General features: G+C 44.2%; 1 protein-coding gene across 7 annotated transcripts in view; it reads right to left on the reverse strand.

The window, feature by feature from the left end:
• The window catches only part of STUM (stum, mechanosensory transduction mediator homolog), a 48005-nt gene that overhangs the window by 13817 nt on the left and 16947 nt on the right, over window positions 1–17241 (reverse strand). For all 7 annotated transcript variants that reach the window (XM_027659242.1, XM_027659240.1, XM_027659243.1 and 4 more), the window contains exon 2: window positions 489–668. In XM_027659242.1, the coding sequence (XP_027515043.1) occupies window positions 489–668 (180 nt within the window). The remainder of the gene's footprint in view (window positions 1–488; window positions 669–17241) is intronic.

Genomic DNA, 17241 nt, shown 5'->3' on the forward strand with positions numbered 1-17241 from the left:
TTGGGTAAATGTATTCTAAGGAGGAAAGGGAGGGTCCAGGAGAGTCCCCAGGGCTTTTCTGGGGACAGCTGGCCCTGGGAGCAGAACCAGCCTCTCAGAAAGGTCTCTCTAACAGCAGAGATGCAACCGGAGTCCCAAGGGAGAAAGGTCTTTCTCGTTCAAACAGATGCAACCAGGGCAGAAGGGGCTTCAGACAGCAGAGTTCACAGTGTTGGGGGGCCTCCCCCTTCCTGCACGTTTCATTTCATAAAGGGAAAAGGAAGTTCATAACCCATGTGGTGGGATGGGAGGCTCTACCAAATATGTCATGGGGCCTACTCAAGCCCTCTTAGCCATTTCTCTGCCTACTGTGTTTCTCATGGACTTGCAGAGCCCATCCCACGGCTCTTCTTCCCTACAGTACAGTCCAGTGGCTTGGAGGGACATTAGGTGGGACTCGGTAACACGGCCATGGAGAGAAGTCAGGGTGGTGAGTGTGCTGTACTTACTTGCAAGAATGACCATGTCCATCCCCCAAAATATACTCATAATCCAGCCAACCATCACGATCGCTGTCAGGATCTGAATCAGAGCAGCAGCAATGTTCAGCCAGAAGACACAACACATGTGCCTGTCAGGGAGGTCAGTCCGGGCTCCGCACAGCACAGTGAAAGCGGATACAAACGTTCCTAGGGAGAGAGCAGCAACACAACACCCAGTAAGAGCCACAGCTTTCTGCCAGATCCCTCCCCTTAGACCCACTTCTCATACTGTCCCACTTCTTGTGCTCCCATCGCAGTGCTGAAAACCTGGGAGGACAAATGGAGGCACATTCTTACTCGAACATGCTGCTGTCTCCCACTGAATTACACCGACACATATATTTGAAGACCGGGATGGAAAAAGCACTCTTTGGGTTTTGGCTCCTTTTCCCCCACACCCAGCAGTAACTGTTTATGCACTGTAGGCAGTTTACAAGGGAATGCTGTGTGTCTGTGGAGATACCAGTCTACCTTTTTTCTGCTTGGTGGCTCTCTCTTGGGGAGAAACACTTAATATACAGCAGGTCTAAAAGGGAAAACTGCACCCAGAGTTAGAGCAGGACTGGCTCTAGAAAGCTGTACAGGTCTGGCAGTCTGTTACTATTTCCAAATACTGCTCTAGAACGAGCACACACACACAAAGAAGAGGCGCTAATGTGGCACTGCATCTCTGCACAATGCTTTCCCCCGTCATAAGTTGTAACCTGAGGTCATGTTTGCACAAAGCAGAAGTAGCTAAACTTAAAGTGCTGGAGCCAGGAAACCTGGTGATGCAGCCCTTGACTCTGCTTGAGACCAACTTACAAATCTTGCAGCCACCCTTCAGACTTCCTAAAATGTTTCAAATGGAAGATCATCTTGATGTATGAAAGTTAAAGCTGGGAGAAAAAAATTACACTACAGCAGCCATTCACAAAGATTCTTCCTAAATTCACCCCGTTGGACAAGCGGGATCCCTTATTCACAGCTGATGTCCTGGGCTCATGGCTGGCTGAAACCCACAGCTCAGGGAAGCCTTGTCTGTCCCACAACCAACCTGCTGAAATACACAGCATAGGCAAAAAGCAGAAGAAACAGTTTTTGACCCCTATAACGTACAAGCTGTTGGCCACAACATTCGGGCACCTTATCTACGTATGCATTTCAACACCTCTTAGCATTATGAATTGTCTTTGGGTTTTTTCTGATACAAATACAGCATTGCTAAGGCAGGAACAAAGGTGCAATGTTGATTGTACTGGATAACATAGTTCTGTGGGATGTTTTCTTTAATCAATTTTGCTGAATTAAAATGATGGTTTCTACAAAAACTTCCCGTTTTCCTCTCAAAGGATGGAAGCCTGCAAACAGCCTGTAAGAATGAGCACATCTTCAATGCACACGAGTGCTTTTTTGAACTGAGGGGAAGGTGGGAGCCCCTCGGTTTGACTGAAGATGGGGAGGAAACACTCAGTTTACACCCTTCCAGAAAAACTCATCAGATCAAGAGAGCGGAACAATCTGGTTAGAAGCAAAATACCATTTTATCCTGCACTGCCAGGGTGGTGAAAAACATAATCTCTTTCATTGTTGCCACTTCTTCAGTGGGTCACAAGCAAAACAGGCAGTTGAGGTGCCAAAACTCACTGGGAAAGGCTGGCTACAGCCTATTTTTAGTCTTGCCATCCTCTGCAAGCTTCAATTCCAGCATCTTCCTAACACCCCACCAGCTCCTAAAACCCTGCTCGTATTCCTGCCACTGGCTCTATCCAGTTTTGTACTCCCACCCGCTCCCTTTGCTGCACACTGAAGCTGGGCATGGAGCAGGCATGGAGCAGCACTGCAGTGCAGGGGAATGGGTGAGCACTGCTGGGGTGGTGGGAGGCAGCCCTAAGGCAGAGTATCGCTGGAGGGGACCGGGGCACCATCTTCTGCTTGAGTAATGACCCCTGGAATTTGTCCTCTGCTTGGCTTTCACAGGCAGGGTTTCATCCCCTTATCAACCAAAACTAAAGGGTCTGAAGAGAGAAAAAGGGGAAGTCATTTTAATCCCAAAGGATGTTGTGTAAGTCTCCCCATTGCTTTTTAAAAGAAACCTGTCTTTTGCTCAGTGGCTTTGTTTTCCATGTCTTTCATGTCCTCCATGTGGGATTATGTGACATCTCTGCCCTGCTTCACCCACCCTTTTTTTTTCCTTCATAGTTTTTTTTAAAGCAGAAGGAAGTGTGGAATATTTCCCCCATGCTTTCTGAGAATGTTGTCTTCAAAATTACACCACTCCACTCTCTGAGATTAAATATGGATTGAGGAAAGATCAGAGACTGGGTGTACATGTCTTCTCATCAGGATTAAAAATCTTGCCAAATGGAAATGCCTGTCTCTTTTTTAAATTAAAATCTTCCCCTCTTGCCTTACCTTTAACTCTTCCAAGATTTGTTACAAAGAAAGGTCATAAATGAGCAGTAAGTCTTCAACTACAGCCAAATCCTTCCAGTGAAGCTTTTAAGATTTTTACATCATTAGAGGAAGGTGCTGAATTAGCTAATTAATTCCCTAAACACCACAATGACTAAGCTAATGTCTAGTCCTATTCAGAAAGGAATAAAGCAAACAAAGCAGTTAAGTGTCCCCCTCTGGACTGGGAATTGATGCAGGAACTAGGATTAAAATCTCATGAACCTTGGCTTCTGATTACCTCTTCAGGCCACTTTCCTACTCATGGGAGCCAATTCATTTTTCCACTGCCAATGCATTTTCATTATTAATTATGATTAGCCAACCTTTGGGAGCTTGCTGGCATTTTTGAATTCAAGTCTTGAGCCATGCCAGCAGGCATAAGATGGAAGTATTTTTCCTCTAGTCCACATATGCTTGAAAATGTGAAGGAGAAGTAAGCGTCTTAAATGCACTTGCCAAGGTAGATGTTTTCCCCTTAAGAAGCCATCATAGTTACACATTGCCAAATATGGAAGTATTTGCATCTGGAAGCAAAGAGGTGGAGAGGAGCAGGAGGAGAAGGAAGGCAAGCAAGCTGGATCTGCTGATACCTCCTGGCTGCATCAGAGCTGGGGCACTGAACCATTTCCCTTCCTGACCAAGCATTCAGACACTTGAATACCTACAGCCCAGAAATCATAAACTTGGTATGCCAGCTGCAGTTGGGGTGGTGTTGGCCAAGTAAATCAGCTGTCCAAAAAGGTCTCAGGCTGTGAGTGTAACCAGCAAACAAACTGCTAACTTCGCAAGCAGATGTCAACTAAAAGCCCACACAGTTATGCCACTATAACATAAGTAAATTATAGTAAGCATTTCTATCTTCCCAATGAAAAGCACCAAAGCTGCAGTAAAATCTGGGATTATTCTAAATCATTAATTAATACAGCCTCTTTGGGAACAGAGGGGAGGCAGCGAAGAGATGTCCTATGTTACTTAACAAGTCTGTTCATTCAGCCCCATGAGCTACTGGGGCCCACTGCAATCATCTGGCTAAGCCATACAGCCCCTGTGGCACCTGGAGCCAGCAAGTACCAGGGGCTGGGCAGAGGGATGGGTGGGAGCTGAGGATTGGTCTTCTGGAGCAGCTGGGAGGCAGAGGGTGAAAGTGCCCTGTGCAGTGAGGCTGTGAGATGTGACATCGATCTTGCTCTTTCACTTGGGGCAGCATCAGCCAGCTGGGGCACCAGTGTGGTAGTAGGTTAGAAAGAGAGCCCCTGGGAGCCTGTGCTTGCTTTGGCTGTCAGGAGAATTGGGGTATTTTTAGATTACACCAGTAAATATAGAATGCTTTTTGTTTTCAACACTTTAACCCATTGAACATGAAGTGGAAGCATTTTTGGTAGAACAACACTATAAGTGGCGCAGCAAAGGAGCGGGTTTTGCCCTTTCTCTCCCCTCTGGTCATTCAGGATAAAGTCCTCACTCCGGTGCATGCTGGTACCATGGCAGCCAAGAGCATCACCTGCTGGTTCCTGGCCTCACAGAGTACACCAAAATAGTGTGACAGGAATAGTTTGCGGTTTTTTCTCTTAGAGTGAAAACTCACACTCTGGAGAGGGCTCCCATGGTTTAGTATCATCTGAGTCACTCATCCAGGCTGGAGAAAGGCATGAGGGCAAGACCATGGCCTGTCCTGAACAGTCTCCTCTGTGTTATCTGAGTGCAGCAGGGACTGCATTATTGAACATCTTAAGCTGTATGAAAGAAGTTTTTTTCTCTCCTGTTTTTGCAAGAATGCCTATCCTGGGCACTCCTGCAAGAGCTTTAGTCAGACATGGAGCTTGGCAGGTTTCATGTCTGCGAGCAAACTTCTGACAGCACCTTCCCAGAAATATCAGAAGAGGGAGCTGCTTGAAGCCAGGGTGCAAACCAGAAGGAGATGAGACACTGATGACCACAGTGTAAGTGCAACTACTTTGAGCATGCAGACAATTTACTAGTGGGCTTCCCACTGACTGCCAGATATCTCAAATTTCCCAACACAAAGCATCTCTGCTGCAAGAAATCACATCTGATGAACTGTTCTGGTACAGGTGGAGGCACAGCAAAAACCCAAATTGCTGCAATCAGGGGCAGCATGTGAAGATGATGATGATTCTGTGATGATGATCCCTATCCTACAAAAGCCTGGAGTGAGGGAGAGGATGTGAAATACTCCTTCCTCTTCCTGCAAGCCTGGACATCAAATGAGACATTTCCTTGTAGTCCTGGGAGTTAATAAGGCAGTAGTATGGTGCCTCTTTTCCTGCTCCCAAAGAGGAAAAAACAGGGCCATGTTATAATTCAGAAGTTGGAGCAAAGCTGCAGGAGGCACACAGCTGCAGGTAGGTACAGGCAAAGACGGGAATGAAATTTGAGGTGTCTGTGGGAGCAAGGCTGTTGGATCGACACTGGGAGATGTAATTAATGTGTGTGTGTTTTGTGGGGATGAGACATACCTGTGTAGCTGTATTGTGTCAGGGGAGCATTCTGTGTGGGGACACGTCTGATGTGACTTTGAATTTCCTTAAGTAAAATGATTATTAGCTGTCATTAAACAGTGTTGGCAGGTATGTAAGGCAGATGTTGTGGATGTGCTGAAAATTCATGAGATGTGTTGGTTCTTGCTTGTGTGAGTCAGAAGAAGCTGTGTGAGAATGGTAATAAGGATTGCACTAGTTTCCTCGGTATAACAGTGAATATGGTATCTATTGGTCAGGGCATCCTCAGCTCCTTAGTGTCATGAACTTGTTTTTATACTCTAGTTTGAGCTGTAAAAAGTTGTTTCATGTGTGGAGGCCTCTCATCCTTGGCATTAATCTGCAAACTAAGCTGTAGCCCTTTGGGTTATGATGAGGGAAAGAGAACTGCTAAAACTTGCCCAAGAAAGAGCTAAAGCAGTGTCTGCTGATGCTGAGAACCTTTGCCTTTTGCTTGGATAGAGATGGGCTGTGGAAAGGACAAGACATAAAATGCAGTTGCAAAGCATTAACTCTCAGGATGACTATCTGCTGAAGTTTCCTAAAGCAGAGAATTGTTTCTGTGTTTTATTAAGAAAAGAAATGAAAAGTAAAACCCTCTGGAAGTGTCCCCCATCTCCACCTGGCTGGAACTCACTAGGGCTTAGGCTGCCTGAGAGAGAACCTGCCAGTGAAGGTGCGTCACCTAAACCCTCTGAAATAACAGTGCTTTCTTTCCAGGCTTATTGCAGCTCTTTGAACAGAAAAGGCTGGTTCAGAAGAACTTCTGATGTACTTCTGTGTCTACTGTGGCTCTTGCAGCTTGTGAGTGCAGAGCTCTTGTCAGGGTCTCCACCATACCTCTTATTCATATGGCTTCCCCAGAGAGCTGTGACTGCAGGCAGGGGACATGCAGTGAATCTCTTTGGTTTGCAGCAAAAGTAGAGGAGTGGAGGCTGCGGGGTGTCCTGAGGGAGCTAACCTTTCCTGAGTACCTGAGCCTGGCTTCGGGGCCAGATGTACTTTGCCCGGAGTCATATTCCCATCCAGTTTCCTTGGAGGCACTCCAGCAATGGAAGCAATGCAATGGAAACAAGCAATGGAAGACACCAAGCCACTTGCTATTCAGCTGAAATAGATGAAAATAAGTGCACACAGTTACAGCTGCACTCCTGGACAGGAGCACGCAGCTGAACAGTCTGTGGCCTTCTCACACCAAGCAACTTAGGAGTGCTGAAGAACTTGTGCTGCTGCTGCTCTGGGCTGGGGCCAGTGCTTAGTCCAGGATATTGGAGGCTGCCATTTACACAGCAATTCTTCACCAGGTAGTGGGTGCTGGACTTCTTTCTCTTGAAATATCAAGAACACAGGGATGGCAAGACTGCAACACAATGCTGCAGCACCAGCAAGTTTTAGGTGTCCCGCCCAAGAAAACATGCAACCTGTCAGTGGCAACCCCTACATCCTTCCCCTTGTAGTTCATTTCAGCCACAGAAGTAAGTCAGGACTGAGTGCAATTACCTGGTTTTTTTTCTAGAAATAATCCTGTTTTAGACCAACATCTTAAAAGCCTGGAGTTTTAGGTTAGAGTTTAATTAAACAGCCATGGGCAAGCCTTTTCCCCCTTTCCAGTATCCATACAGACTGAAGTCTGTCCCTGCCAAATACAGTGCAAGGGCACTAGGGAGGAGAAGTGGCTTTAATGATTTCAGGGGGAAGAACAGCAGGAGCAGTGGACAGCTTAGGAAACAGGAACAGCTACTTGGTCCCAGGTAGCAACTCTTGGAATCAAAAACCTGAACCCCACAGGTTCCAATCTGCTGGGAGGGACATGAATGACGTGCAGACACCTTGGTGGTAAAGTGATTGCCTGTGAATGCCAGGTCTCGTGGACAGCTGTGTGGGCAGGACTCAGGCAGGAACAGCAGGAGCAGAAGGGTAGGAGAGGGAGAGGAGAAAAGGAAAGGAGGAGAGAGTGGAGGCAGCAAACGTGACAGAACCTAGACGTTGCCATGGAGAGGAGCTCATGAATTTTTCCTCTGTGGCCTGCTATTAAAAATGTTTTGTTTAGCTTCTGCCAGCACATTGTTTTTATTTTCCTCTTCCATATCAGAAGGACATTCAAAGGGAATTCTGGCCCTCTCTGGTCCTTTTGGCCTCACTACGGACAAAAATACACAGTCACTTGACAAGTGAGAGCTGGCACTTGCAGTTCTTGTCTCCATAGGGTTTGTTCCAACTCCCAAGTCTGCAGAAGGCAGGCTGTATATAGCCTTAGCTTTCTGGTTTCCCTATGTATGTGAAAAATGACCAGCATGTCCCGAAGCATTACTGGCCTGAGACTGATCCCAACTGTCCCAGTACCTCACTGAGGCTGCAGCACGGAGCTCTGCATCTGTTTGTTATTAGTGGGTCTGTGTCATGTGGTCAGAACAGGCTTGACAGTGTTTATGTAGCATCCACAGAAGACAGCCCACGTGTAAGTAAGACAGCAGCGCCTTTGCATCAAAAATGAGATTTTTATCATATGTAATGCTTTAGAAAAAGTTAACTCTTCTAAAAATGCAGAGTTTTTTTAACAAAAACTTCAAAACTTGACTGTAACAAACTTTCACAGACTTCCAAGGCTAAAAATACACAGCAAAATCTTAAATTACATGGAAGGGGGGGCTGGATGAAGGTGAACTGGCTTACTAAAGCTTTAATTATACATGGACCCATCAATATTATTTTTACTCTGCAGCACTGCAATGTTTTGAACACTTAAAAGCAGCCACCCATAAATAGTGAGATTGCAGTACAACTTGTTCCACTGCCAGACATTCCACAATCCTTGGGTGAAGTTTTCCAATCCAATCCTACAGTTTAATTCTGTTGACTTGATGCTTAAAATTAAGGGTGTGCTAGAAGTATTTGAGACTGGAGAACTTCTGCTGAAGAGCAAATGCAAGGCCGCATTGGATGATCCATGGTGATGGTGCAGACCTCGGACTTCTGCCAAGACTTGCTGAATTATCTTTGCAAGTTGTACCTGCCTGATTCCCAAACCGATTTCTTTCCCTCTTGTATAAATGATGTGATCCCAGAACCACCACTGACATTTTGCATCATGCTTTACAATATTATGAACCACTGCAGAGAACATGTAATTTCCCAGAAGTAAAAGGGGAGGTGGGGGAGGAATATTGCTACCCAGACACCTAGACATAGAAAATGGGAAAGTTGCAACATTAATACCTACCACCTACAGTCAGAGAAAATTAATTGCTGAAGATAAGCCCATCCATGCTAGAAGTATCATCTCTTGTCCTACTTCCAAGGTAACATTCCACAAGGAGAAATTCTTCACTGCTTCTCACAGTAAAGATACTGAGATACTTAGCTGACACTCAGGTCAACTCTCTGAACACAACAGTGACCTATTGCTTACTCCCAGCTTCTTCCCAACATAACACTAGTACCTCACTGACAGACATATTCCTTCCCAACCTCTTCTGCCTCCCCTGAGTCACTTGGGTATTCCTGCCTGTCCAAGTCACACTGTAGCTAATCACTACACCTGTCCTGCTGACTGTGGTGGTACAGAGAGATGTTTCGCTGGGTGTAAAGAAGTCATCCTCTGAGCACAGCAAGCTTTCCAGTAGCTTGAGCTTGCATAGACTCATCTGGCTTGTTTCTTGCCAGCAGCTAGACTGGCTTAGTTAAATCTGATACGTTCCCCACTAGTACTGTGCAGCCTGTCAGGCAGATGTTTGCTATGAAGTGGACAACAGGCTGTCTGCACATTACAGACAGGGAACAAAGAGCCAGGGAGGGTAAATGACATGTCACTGGTTCTGCTGCTAGCCAGGGGCACTGCTATGAAAAGAACTGAGGCACTGCAGCCGTGCTTCTGCTCAATGCTTACTTTCTTCTTTGCTAATGGAATGAAGAGAGGATTTTAATTAATTTGCATCCTTATTAAGTATGCCAGCGTTCAGAGAAATAATGTCATTTGCTTCCAATTATAACAAACATAAAGTAAAACAAAAGGCAAGACCACTGTTTACAGCTCAGGGCACTTTGCTAAAAGCTCATCTGACCTAAGTGGATGCATTCCTGGTGCTCTGTAATTTTATCAGTTTATCAACTTCAAAGCTCCGTTTCATGGAATCAGCTCTATTGCTGGTTTCTCTCTGCTGTCTTCTGCCACGCAGAACTTTCTGTATTCATGTTGTCTACTATTAAAACAGGTGCTTGCTCCACCTTGTGCTCCCTTCTCCTCCTTCCAGCTGCCCGGGAACACCAGCTAGCTCTGCCACAGCTCTCCTAGTCCCAGGCTGCTCTGCACTCACCTGCTGCAGGGGCTTGGGACCCAGGTGACAGAGGAACCAAGGAGCACAAAATAACTGTTCACTAAACTATCTCTTATTTTTAAGGCTACAATCCTATTCACAATTCTCAAGCACCTCCAGAAATGAATTTTCTGTTTTCTTGATGCACATACAGAAACAAATGTCAAGCCATTCTGTTTCATGCTACTGATGATATTGAAGTAATTTGAATTTGGCTTTTCACCCAAACCTGACAAACCTGGAAGCTTCAACAGCAGAATGTCTGGAGAGAGCGCCTCCTTATTTCAGAGTGGCCATGAAAGCTTTCTGGCTTTCTGATACCTCCAGTTTCTAAAGGCTGACGGCAGTAAGAGCTGTGTAACAGTAGAAAAATAATGAGGAAAAGGCTATGGATTCTCAGAAGCTTTCACAAAGGCTCTTGCCAATTATGCAGTGATGAACTGAAGTTTATTCATAACTGTCTGTGCCAGGGAAAGCTCTTTCTTGTCAGGCACAGAGCAGGAGGCGGGCATGCATGACCCTCCAGCTTCCACACCAGTGTAAGGGCTCTGACTGGCTCCCGATGTTTTACTGGGTGAAGCCACATCAAATGCTCACTTGTCTTCCTGCCTCTTCCCTCTCAGAGGTTAATTAAGTGCCATTAATGCCTATCTCAGGATGCTCTGATTGAGCAGAAGGAAAGCAGCAGGCTGGGGTAATGCCCGGTTGGAATGCATCTGGCTTGGCAGCCACAGCTCAAGGTGAGGTCCACGGCTGCACTGCCTCGTCTGTCTTTCTGATCAATGCCTTGCAATGAGTTTTGCCCTTTGAAGCTACCTAGCTGCATTTGCTCTGCTCATGGAAGAACAGATTAACTACTTCTAAGATTCACTGAGCACTGATTCTGAGCTTGCTGTGATACCCTAGAGCCCTTCACTGTGAAGACAAATCATGTTAATTAGGGACTACCAAGACACAAGACAGAATTAATCTTATTAGTAAGTCAGATGGGGATGCAGAGCAATTAGACCTTATTCTACAGAACAAGGCAGCTGAAATGGAAGTGTAATAAATTGCACCAGCTTCCAAAATCATCCCAAAGTACAAGCTATCTTTTAAGGACTATAAGAATGTAAACCAAAACTGTGACATAATGTTTGGAGATCTGCAGTGATAAGTGTGCAGGAAACTAATGAAAAGACCTTTTTTTAATCCAGAAAACTCGGTGCATGCATTTTATGAGCCACAGCATCTCAAGCAGGGACTTAAAGGGGACATGACAGAGTTGCACTCTAGCCCAGAGGTGTGGTGCTGCACCCAGGAGTCTGGAATACAATTTTTGAGACCAGAACTCAGTACTATATTTATAGCTGCTTGCTAAATAATTCTGAAGCTGTAACTTTATTCTTATAATGCTGAATTAACATTATTAAGGTGTTAATACAGATAGTCTGTGAGACAAAATTTACTGTCCTTCATGCATCTAACCTGAGGGGGTTATATTCCTCTTTTTCTGTTCAGTGCTACCATTAGTCAAGTAGTGACCAGGTCTTGCTTTTAAAGGTCAGTTTTCGTAAAAACACTATTCTTAGATGAGATGTAAAGCACTTTGCCTACTAAAGCCACTGCAAAGTTGCTGTTTTACTCATGTGCATAGCATCTGAAATATTTAGAGATGGTGCTTTACACTCTAAGCTTGGCTTTGGTACTTTCAGGTGATTCAGGCAGTTTACAAACGAAAATCTCATTTCATGGTAAGTTTACTTGATTGAGAATATAAATATGTATTATCTTCTTCAGCAAAACCGTAGGGAACATTTTTAGCAATACAAGCATCTTAACTTGCATTCATTTTAACTGGAACTTCCCAAATTAACATCCCTGAACAGCAGATTCAAATATGATTGATTCTGTACAAGAGCAGTGTGGGACGAGAAGGACAAGGATCCACCCAGAGCTGCGCTGCAACAATCCACAGTCTCTTTGGTGAGGGGGACAGGTGCTGTCATTCTAGAGGTGAAGCACAAAGCCAGAGTGAGCCTCTACACAGGACCAGTCTTGCTCCTGCAGGGAAGATGGTGAGAAGATTTGGAGTCTTCCAGAGCCTTTTTGGCTTCCCGTGGAAAGAGCCCAGGCAGATCAACAAAAGCAAGTCTTTTTTGGCAGTGGAGAAATGAGCTGTGGTACCTTATGCCTGACATCACCCCAGCAGAGGCTCCATAAATAGTTAAGGCTGGAGTGACCCCTGACTTTACAGATTCTGTGAATATGAGCACCAGCCAACACAAATTAATCCACCCAGATAAAACGGTTTTCTAAAAGGAAGATTTCTTATTAGAGTGGAGAAAATGTGGATATTATGGAGGCTAATACAAGCATAAGCAGGTAACCTATGATATTGTGGATGAGAACCTGAGCAACCTGATCTAGTTTAACCCACTCGGAGGAAGGACTAAGTAGCCTCCAAAAGTCTCTTCCAGTCTCAGCTATTCTATGGTATTTCAGTAACTTTATCTATTCCATGCAAAGCTTAGCTGATCTCTTGATTTCTTTTCCCAAAGCCACATCCTTCTGCCACTATATGACTGACAGCTCTTGAACACAGGGCTCTTCATGATTTTTCAATTTATTTTAGAAGAGCTTTTCTGTTTCTAAAATGTCAGGTGCAATTACTCTCATAGCAAGCAGAAACCATGCCTGTGAGTTGCTGATCACACCAAAACAGGTGAACTTCAAGTCAACAGCCTCCCTGCTTTGACATGGCCCCTCCTGATCTGTGCATGCTCATATCAAACAGCTCAGCCAGCCTCTGAGAGAGATGCCTTCATACTAAAAGGAATTACTGCTTTATACAGAAGCGTGGTCTTTCTTTAAAAGAAATGTTTACTTGGATATAATCATCATTTCTGCAGGGACTAGTCCTCTTCTGTCTAAAGCAAAGCTACAGGAAATGCCACAGCTTAGATGAGCAGGTCACAAACATAGATGAATACTCAGTCACGTTTGGGAGCCAGGTCATCCACAAAGAGTTAATGGCTCTTGGCCATCCGAGCTGTGTCCAGCAAGGCCTGCAGAGGCACAGCCCTTTAAGTGTGACTGTGAGATTTTATATATGGTCTTTTCATCTGAATGTACCCCCCTACCCCATCATTAGGAGTTCCTGTGTTCCCAATTTGCAGGAAATAGCATTTGATTTACATATATTTCTGTCAAAAGGCAAATTTTCCCTTGACCGAATAATTTCCGGTATTTGCCAACTAGCTACTGGTCACCATTAGATAAAAATGCATGTGCATTGGTTTGTACATATCACAAAGAATTGAGTTACCAACATCACAATATAGCACATAATTATTCTGAATGAAATATGGAAAGCAATACCTATATCACATAATAATTGGAAGACAGCGTTTTTCAGAGCTTAGAGAAGATTTATATGGAGTGAGACATACCAGGGAAAGAGTTATACAGAAAAACTGGAAATTATCATGGTTTCATCCTCTCTGTGCTTTTTTTCTAATTCTCATGTTGAATAGGTTATAATGAGGTTAGGGACAATGGTAACATGGTTTAACACTCCTACGCTGGAAGCACTGATCTAGCTGTTAAAGGGGGCAGCTAAGAAAAGATTCAGACTTTTAAACATCCTTTCCTGCCTTGCTGAGATGCTGTTAGGCTGGAGGCAGGGGACCAACCCTGACAGTGACATTGCAACACAAGACTTCACAACCTAAACAAAGATGTTGTTTCTCTGCTTCTGTATGTCCTCCAGTTTGACTAACTGGAATTCACTAGGGTCAGTTTTTACCCAGTTTTCCATGGTGTTTTCTAGACAAGGCTGGTTTTGGGGGGAGTACCAGTCCTGCAGAGGAAAGGGAATTCATATTTACTACTTATATGCCAGCCAGAGCCAGCACCTTCACGTGGTAGGCAATGTATGTTCCCCAGAAGACTCTCCCTGTGCCAAAGAGCTCTTACTGTAGTTTTTTAATAACCCCAAAGCTATTCCTCCCTTATTCTTCTTGGTAACTGGTGTTGTATACTGTGTCTCTGAAGAGCCTGTGGCTCTCTGGAGCAGCTCAAAAAGCTTCATAACCTCCCACTCACCAAGCTCTGCCTTTTGCACTTTGCATGGCTCCCCCTGGTACAGAACTCCAGAGTAAGCAGCAAGGAAAGCAGAGGAATGCATTTCCTTGGAAAGAAGGAGTGGGCATAGAAGGAAAACACTTCTTTCAAGAAGGGCAGGCGCAACTGAGGGACCATCCATCTAACCTTTATTCATTCCCCTGTTGTTTTTCTTTTCCTTCTGCCAAAAAATACGTCTATATTGGACCCAGATTCATCTCTGACACAGATCAGTTGACTGCCAGAGTTACACTGGAGATTAATTTGGCACACAAGGTCTAACCTGATCTTGGCAGCAATTCAGAAGTGCAAACAGCAGAAAGACAGTACTTTTAAATAATAGTAACAGGCCATGGCAAACAGTATATGCCTGCTGCTCAGTATGAGGTTGATAACTCAAATTCAAATGTGAACTTGAAGAGGGCTAACATGAATAGCATGGATACATACTCAAGCAGAATTAGAAATTGTAGAAAATTGATTCTATATGTATACTGCACTTTCCTAACTTTTTATCAGTTCTGTTGTGCTGCACAAGGATCAGGTAGGGCTCCATACAGCACATAGTGTGGCTCTCCTTGCTCCTTAGCTGAGCAGGACCACAGTGCCTGGTGATCCTGGCAGGCTCTTTGGGCTTGTGTTGTGCCCAGAAGCCGTATAGCTGGGAGACTAATTATCCAGCTCCTGTCACCCTGCAGCTTCTAGTAGCTGCCTGTGGTTTAAGCTTGTATCTGGCTTGGATTCACTGTATCAGCATTCACACTACAATGTGAATTCAGTTTATGGGACTGCATAGCTGAAACTAAAGTGAGACCTACACTTTACCTCACTACACAAAAAGGTCTCTTGTAAGTCTCCTACCTCAGCAGAGCTGTGTTACAGTCGTGCAGCTCCACTTGTATTTCAAGCTGCCCCTTCCTACCTCCCTTTGTCTTGGAAATGTTGCAATGTTGCCTCAGTTTTCTCTTCTTTCACAAATGAAGTTTTTGTCCTCTCTGATGAAATAGTTCTCACAAAGGCCTACAAACAGTCTGGATGAGTGTCAGGACCTCTGCTCCATCTGCAGAATTTCTGGTTCCTAGCTCTCTAGGGGCTCTCTGCTCTTTGATGTCTTGCCATCTGTCTTACTTCTCTCTCCTACCATATCCCCAACTTCTCTCACTCTACATTACCATCTTTCTCCTCCTGTTTCACAGAGACAGATTGAATCTCTGTAATTCCCTTCTCCTTGTCTTCTGTTTCCTCCATACCATGCTCCCTTTAAACTTCATCTGCACACAAGCCTTTGTTTCTGTGCCAGTGACTCAAACTCCTGTACCTCTTTAGGACATTTCTCCCACATCTTGCCTACTTTTCCTGGTATCTCTGCTTGGACATCCTCTTGTCTTAATGAAGATGGCAAAGTTAAACTCCATTTCTTTGCATAGTGAATGTTTCTTACTGATGACACCACCAACCACCTTTCCATCAATCTGGTTTGCAAGTAAAGAGAAAAGGAGGATAATTATGTATTTAATTCCTCCCTCTCCTTTTCACATGCACTCAGGTCACTGCAACTACTATTTATTTTTCTCTCTCTCACAAACTTAAATGTTTTTTCCTTCCTTATATCACCAATCACTAGAGCTTACTCTCCAGCCAGAGTTCCCCTTCACACATCACATCAAATGCTTTTCGCTCTAAGGCTTTCAGAGCTGGTGAACACCTACTGCTATTCTCATTTACATACACCCTGCAACACAAACCACTACCTTGAATTAGGGGTTTGTTCTAGTTCCTGTATGACACAAGGTTACTTGCTGCAACAATTTATTTCTGTAGTTAATAAACGTCCCCATTCGTAGCAGGAATCTACAAAGGTTAGATCAGTTAAACCATTGTTGCGTAACTTTATTTTTTTATTATCTTTTTAAGACTAACCAATAGATCTGATAATTCTCTTGCACACATAGATATCTGCAGTTCTAACTACCAAAATGACAGGCAGTTATACTTTCTCCTGTCCAAAGTTCAGTAAGTAGGGGCAGAGAGACAGCTGTTCACTAACACAAACTATGGTGAGTCGCCCCACACTCCTCCTTAAAGCATGGGCTACCATGTGCTCTCTGAAAGCATGGACCACTGATATATTGCTATACACCTCAGTGTTCTCCTCCCACTTAGGAATTCCTTTCTCTTCTATGCTAATCCTTACAGGTGTCTGAAGTGTATTTCTACAGTCATTATAGCTTCCTACACTTGAGCATTAAATAACTCCACGTTTCTAGCTAAAATAATTCATTTTTCTTTTAATTTTAGTGATAAAAACGTAGCATTTTTTCCTTCCCTCACATTTTATGGAATAAGATTTCTACTACAGTATTGTACAAAAGCAACAATCTGACACATTAGAGCTATTCTGCCATCTTTTATTGTGCCTGCAATGAAAAAAAATAAGCATGTATTTTCAGCTGACTGTGCTACACAGAACAATCTGATAGCAGAAGCCTGTTATTGTCATTCAAAGAAATATTTGTTTAACCAGGTGCAGTCATGAAAAATTATCTTAAATTTTACAATTCGTATTTTCTAGCGCTGTTCCATGCAGAATCCAAATATGTCAATGCATTAAGACCACATCACAGACTGCACCTTATTCCTTTTCTTGAAGACAGATTGTAACAGGACCAACATTTTGGGACATCAGAGCCATGCACAGCAAGCCACACGTCTCCATCTCAGATACGAGGGATATTAAGACAGCGCAATACTCTAAGAAGGGTTTATTGTAGGATCTCACATCCATAATGATTACACTGTGCTCTACAAAGGGAACCACTGTCCTATGGCAGCTCCTTGCAGGGAAAAGCAATAGCAAGTTGGTACACAGGACAGCAGGGTAGAAGGGAAGTTTAAGTTCAAAATGCGTAGATCGAACTCCTTAGGTTCCTCAGGGTTGTGCAGACTGCCTGAGGTCTCACCCAGAAAATACTTCTCAAGTAGAAAAGGAATTTCAGCAGCCAGTAGAAACACTGGGTGCTTGTGTCTGGGCAAAATTGGGATCCTGGGTGGACCTGGGGTGTAGGTGGAGCAAACCATCCTAAATGTATGATTCGTGAAGGATCACTAAGCACAGCGAGCTCAAGGCTGCAGTGCTCCCCTGGTAGTTTCTGCTGTGTTCCCCTGTAAGAAACTAGAGGCAGCACAGGACTCTTTGGAAATCTTTGCATTTGCCTTTGCAATTTGCTCTGTATTCTTCTCAGCTGTTGCATCTGACAGAAAGCAAGACCAGATCTGGGGTGGTAAGAGGACTGGATGGAGTAAAAATTGTGATTAATTCTCCTCAGTACTAATTAAACTAATACTGATCAAAATACACACAGAAGAAAG

Source organism: Corapipo altera, unplaced genomic scaffold, assembly GCF_003945725.1.
Source record: "Corapipo altera isolate COAL_440 unplaced genomic scaffold, ASM394572v1 48, whole genome shotgun sequence".
NCBI classification, from domain to species: domain Eukaryota; kingdom Metazoa; phylum Chordata; class Aves; order Passeriformes; family Pipridae; genus Corapipo; species Corapipo altera.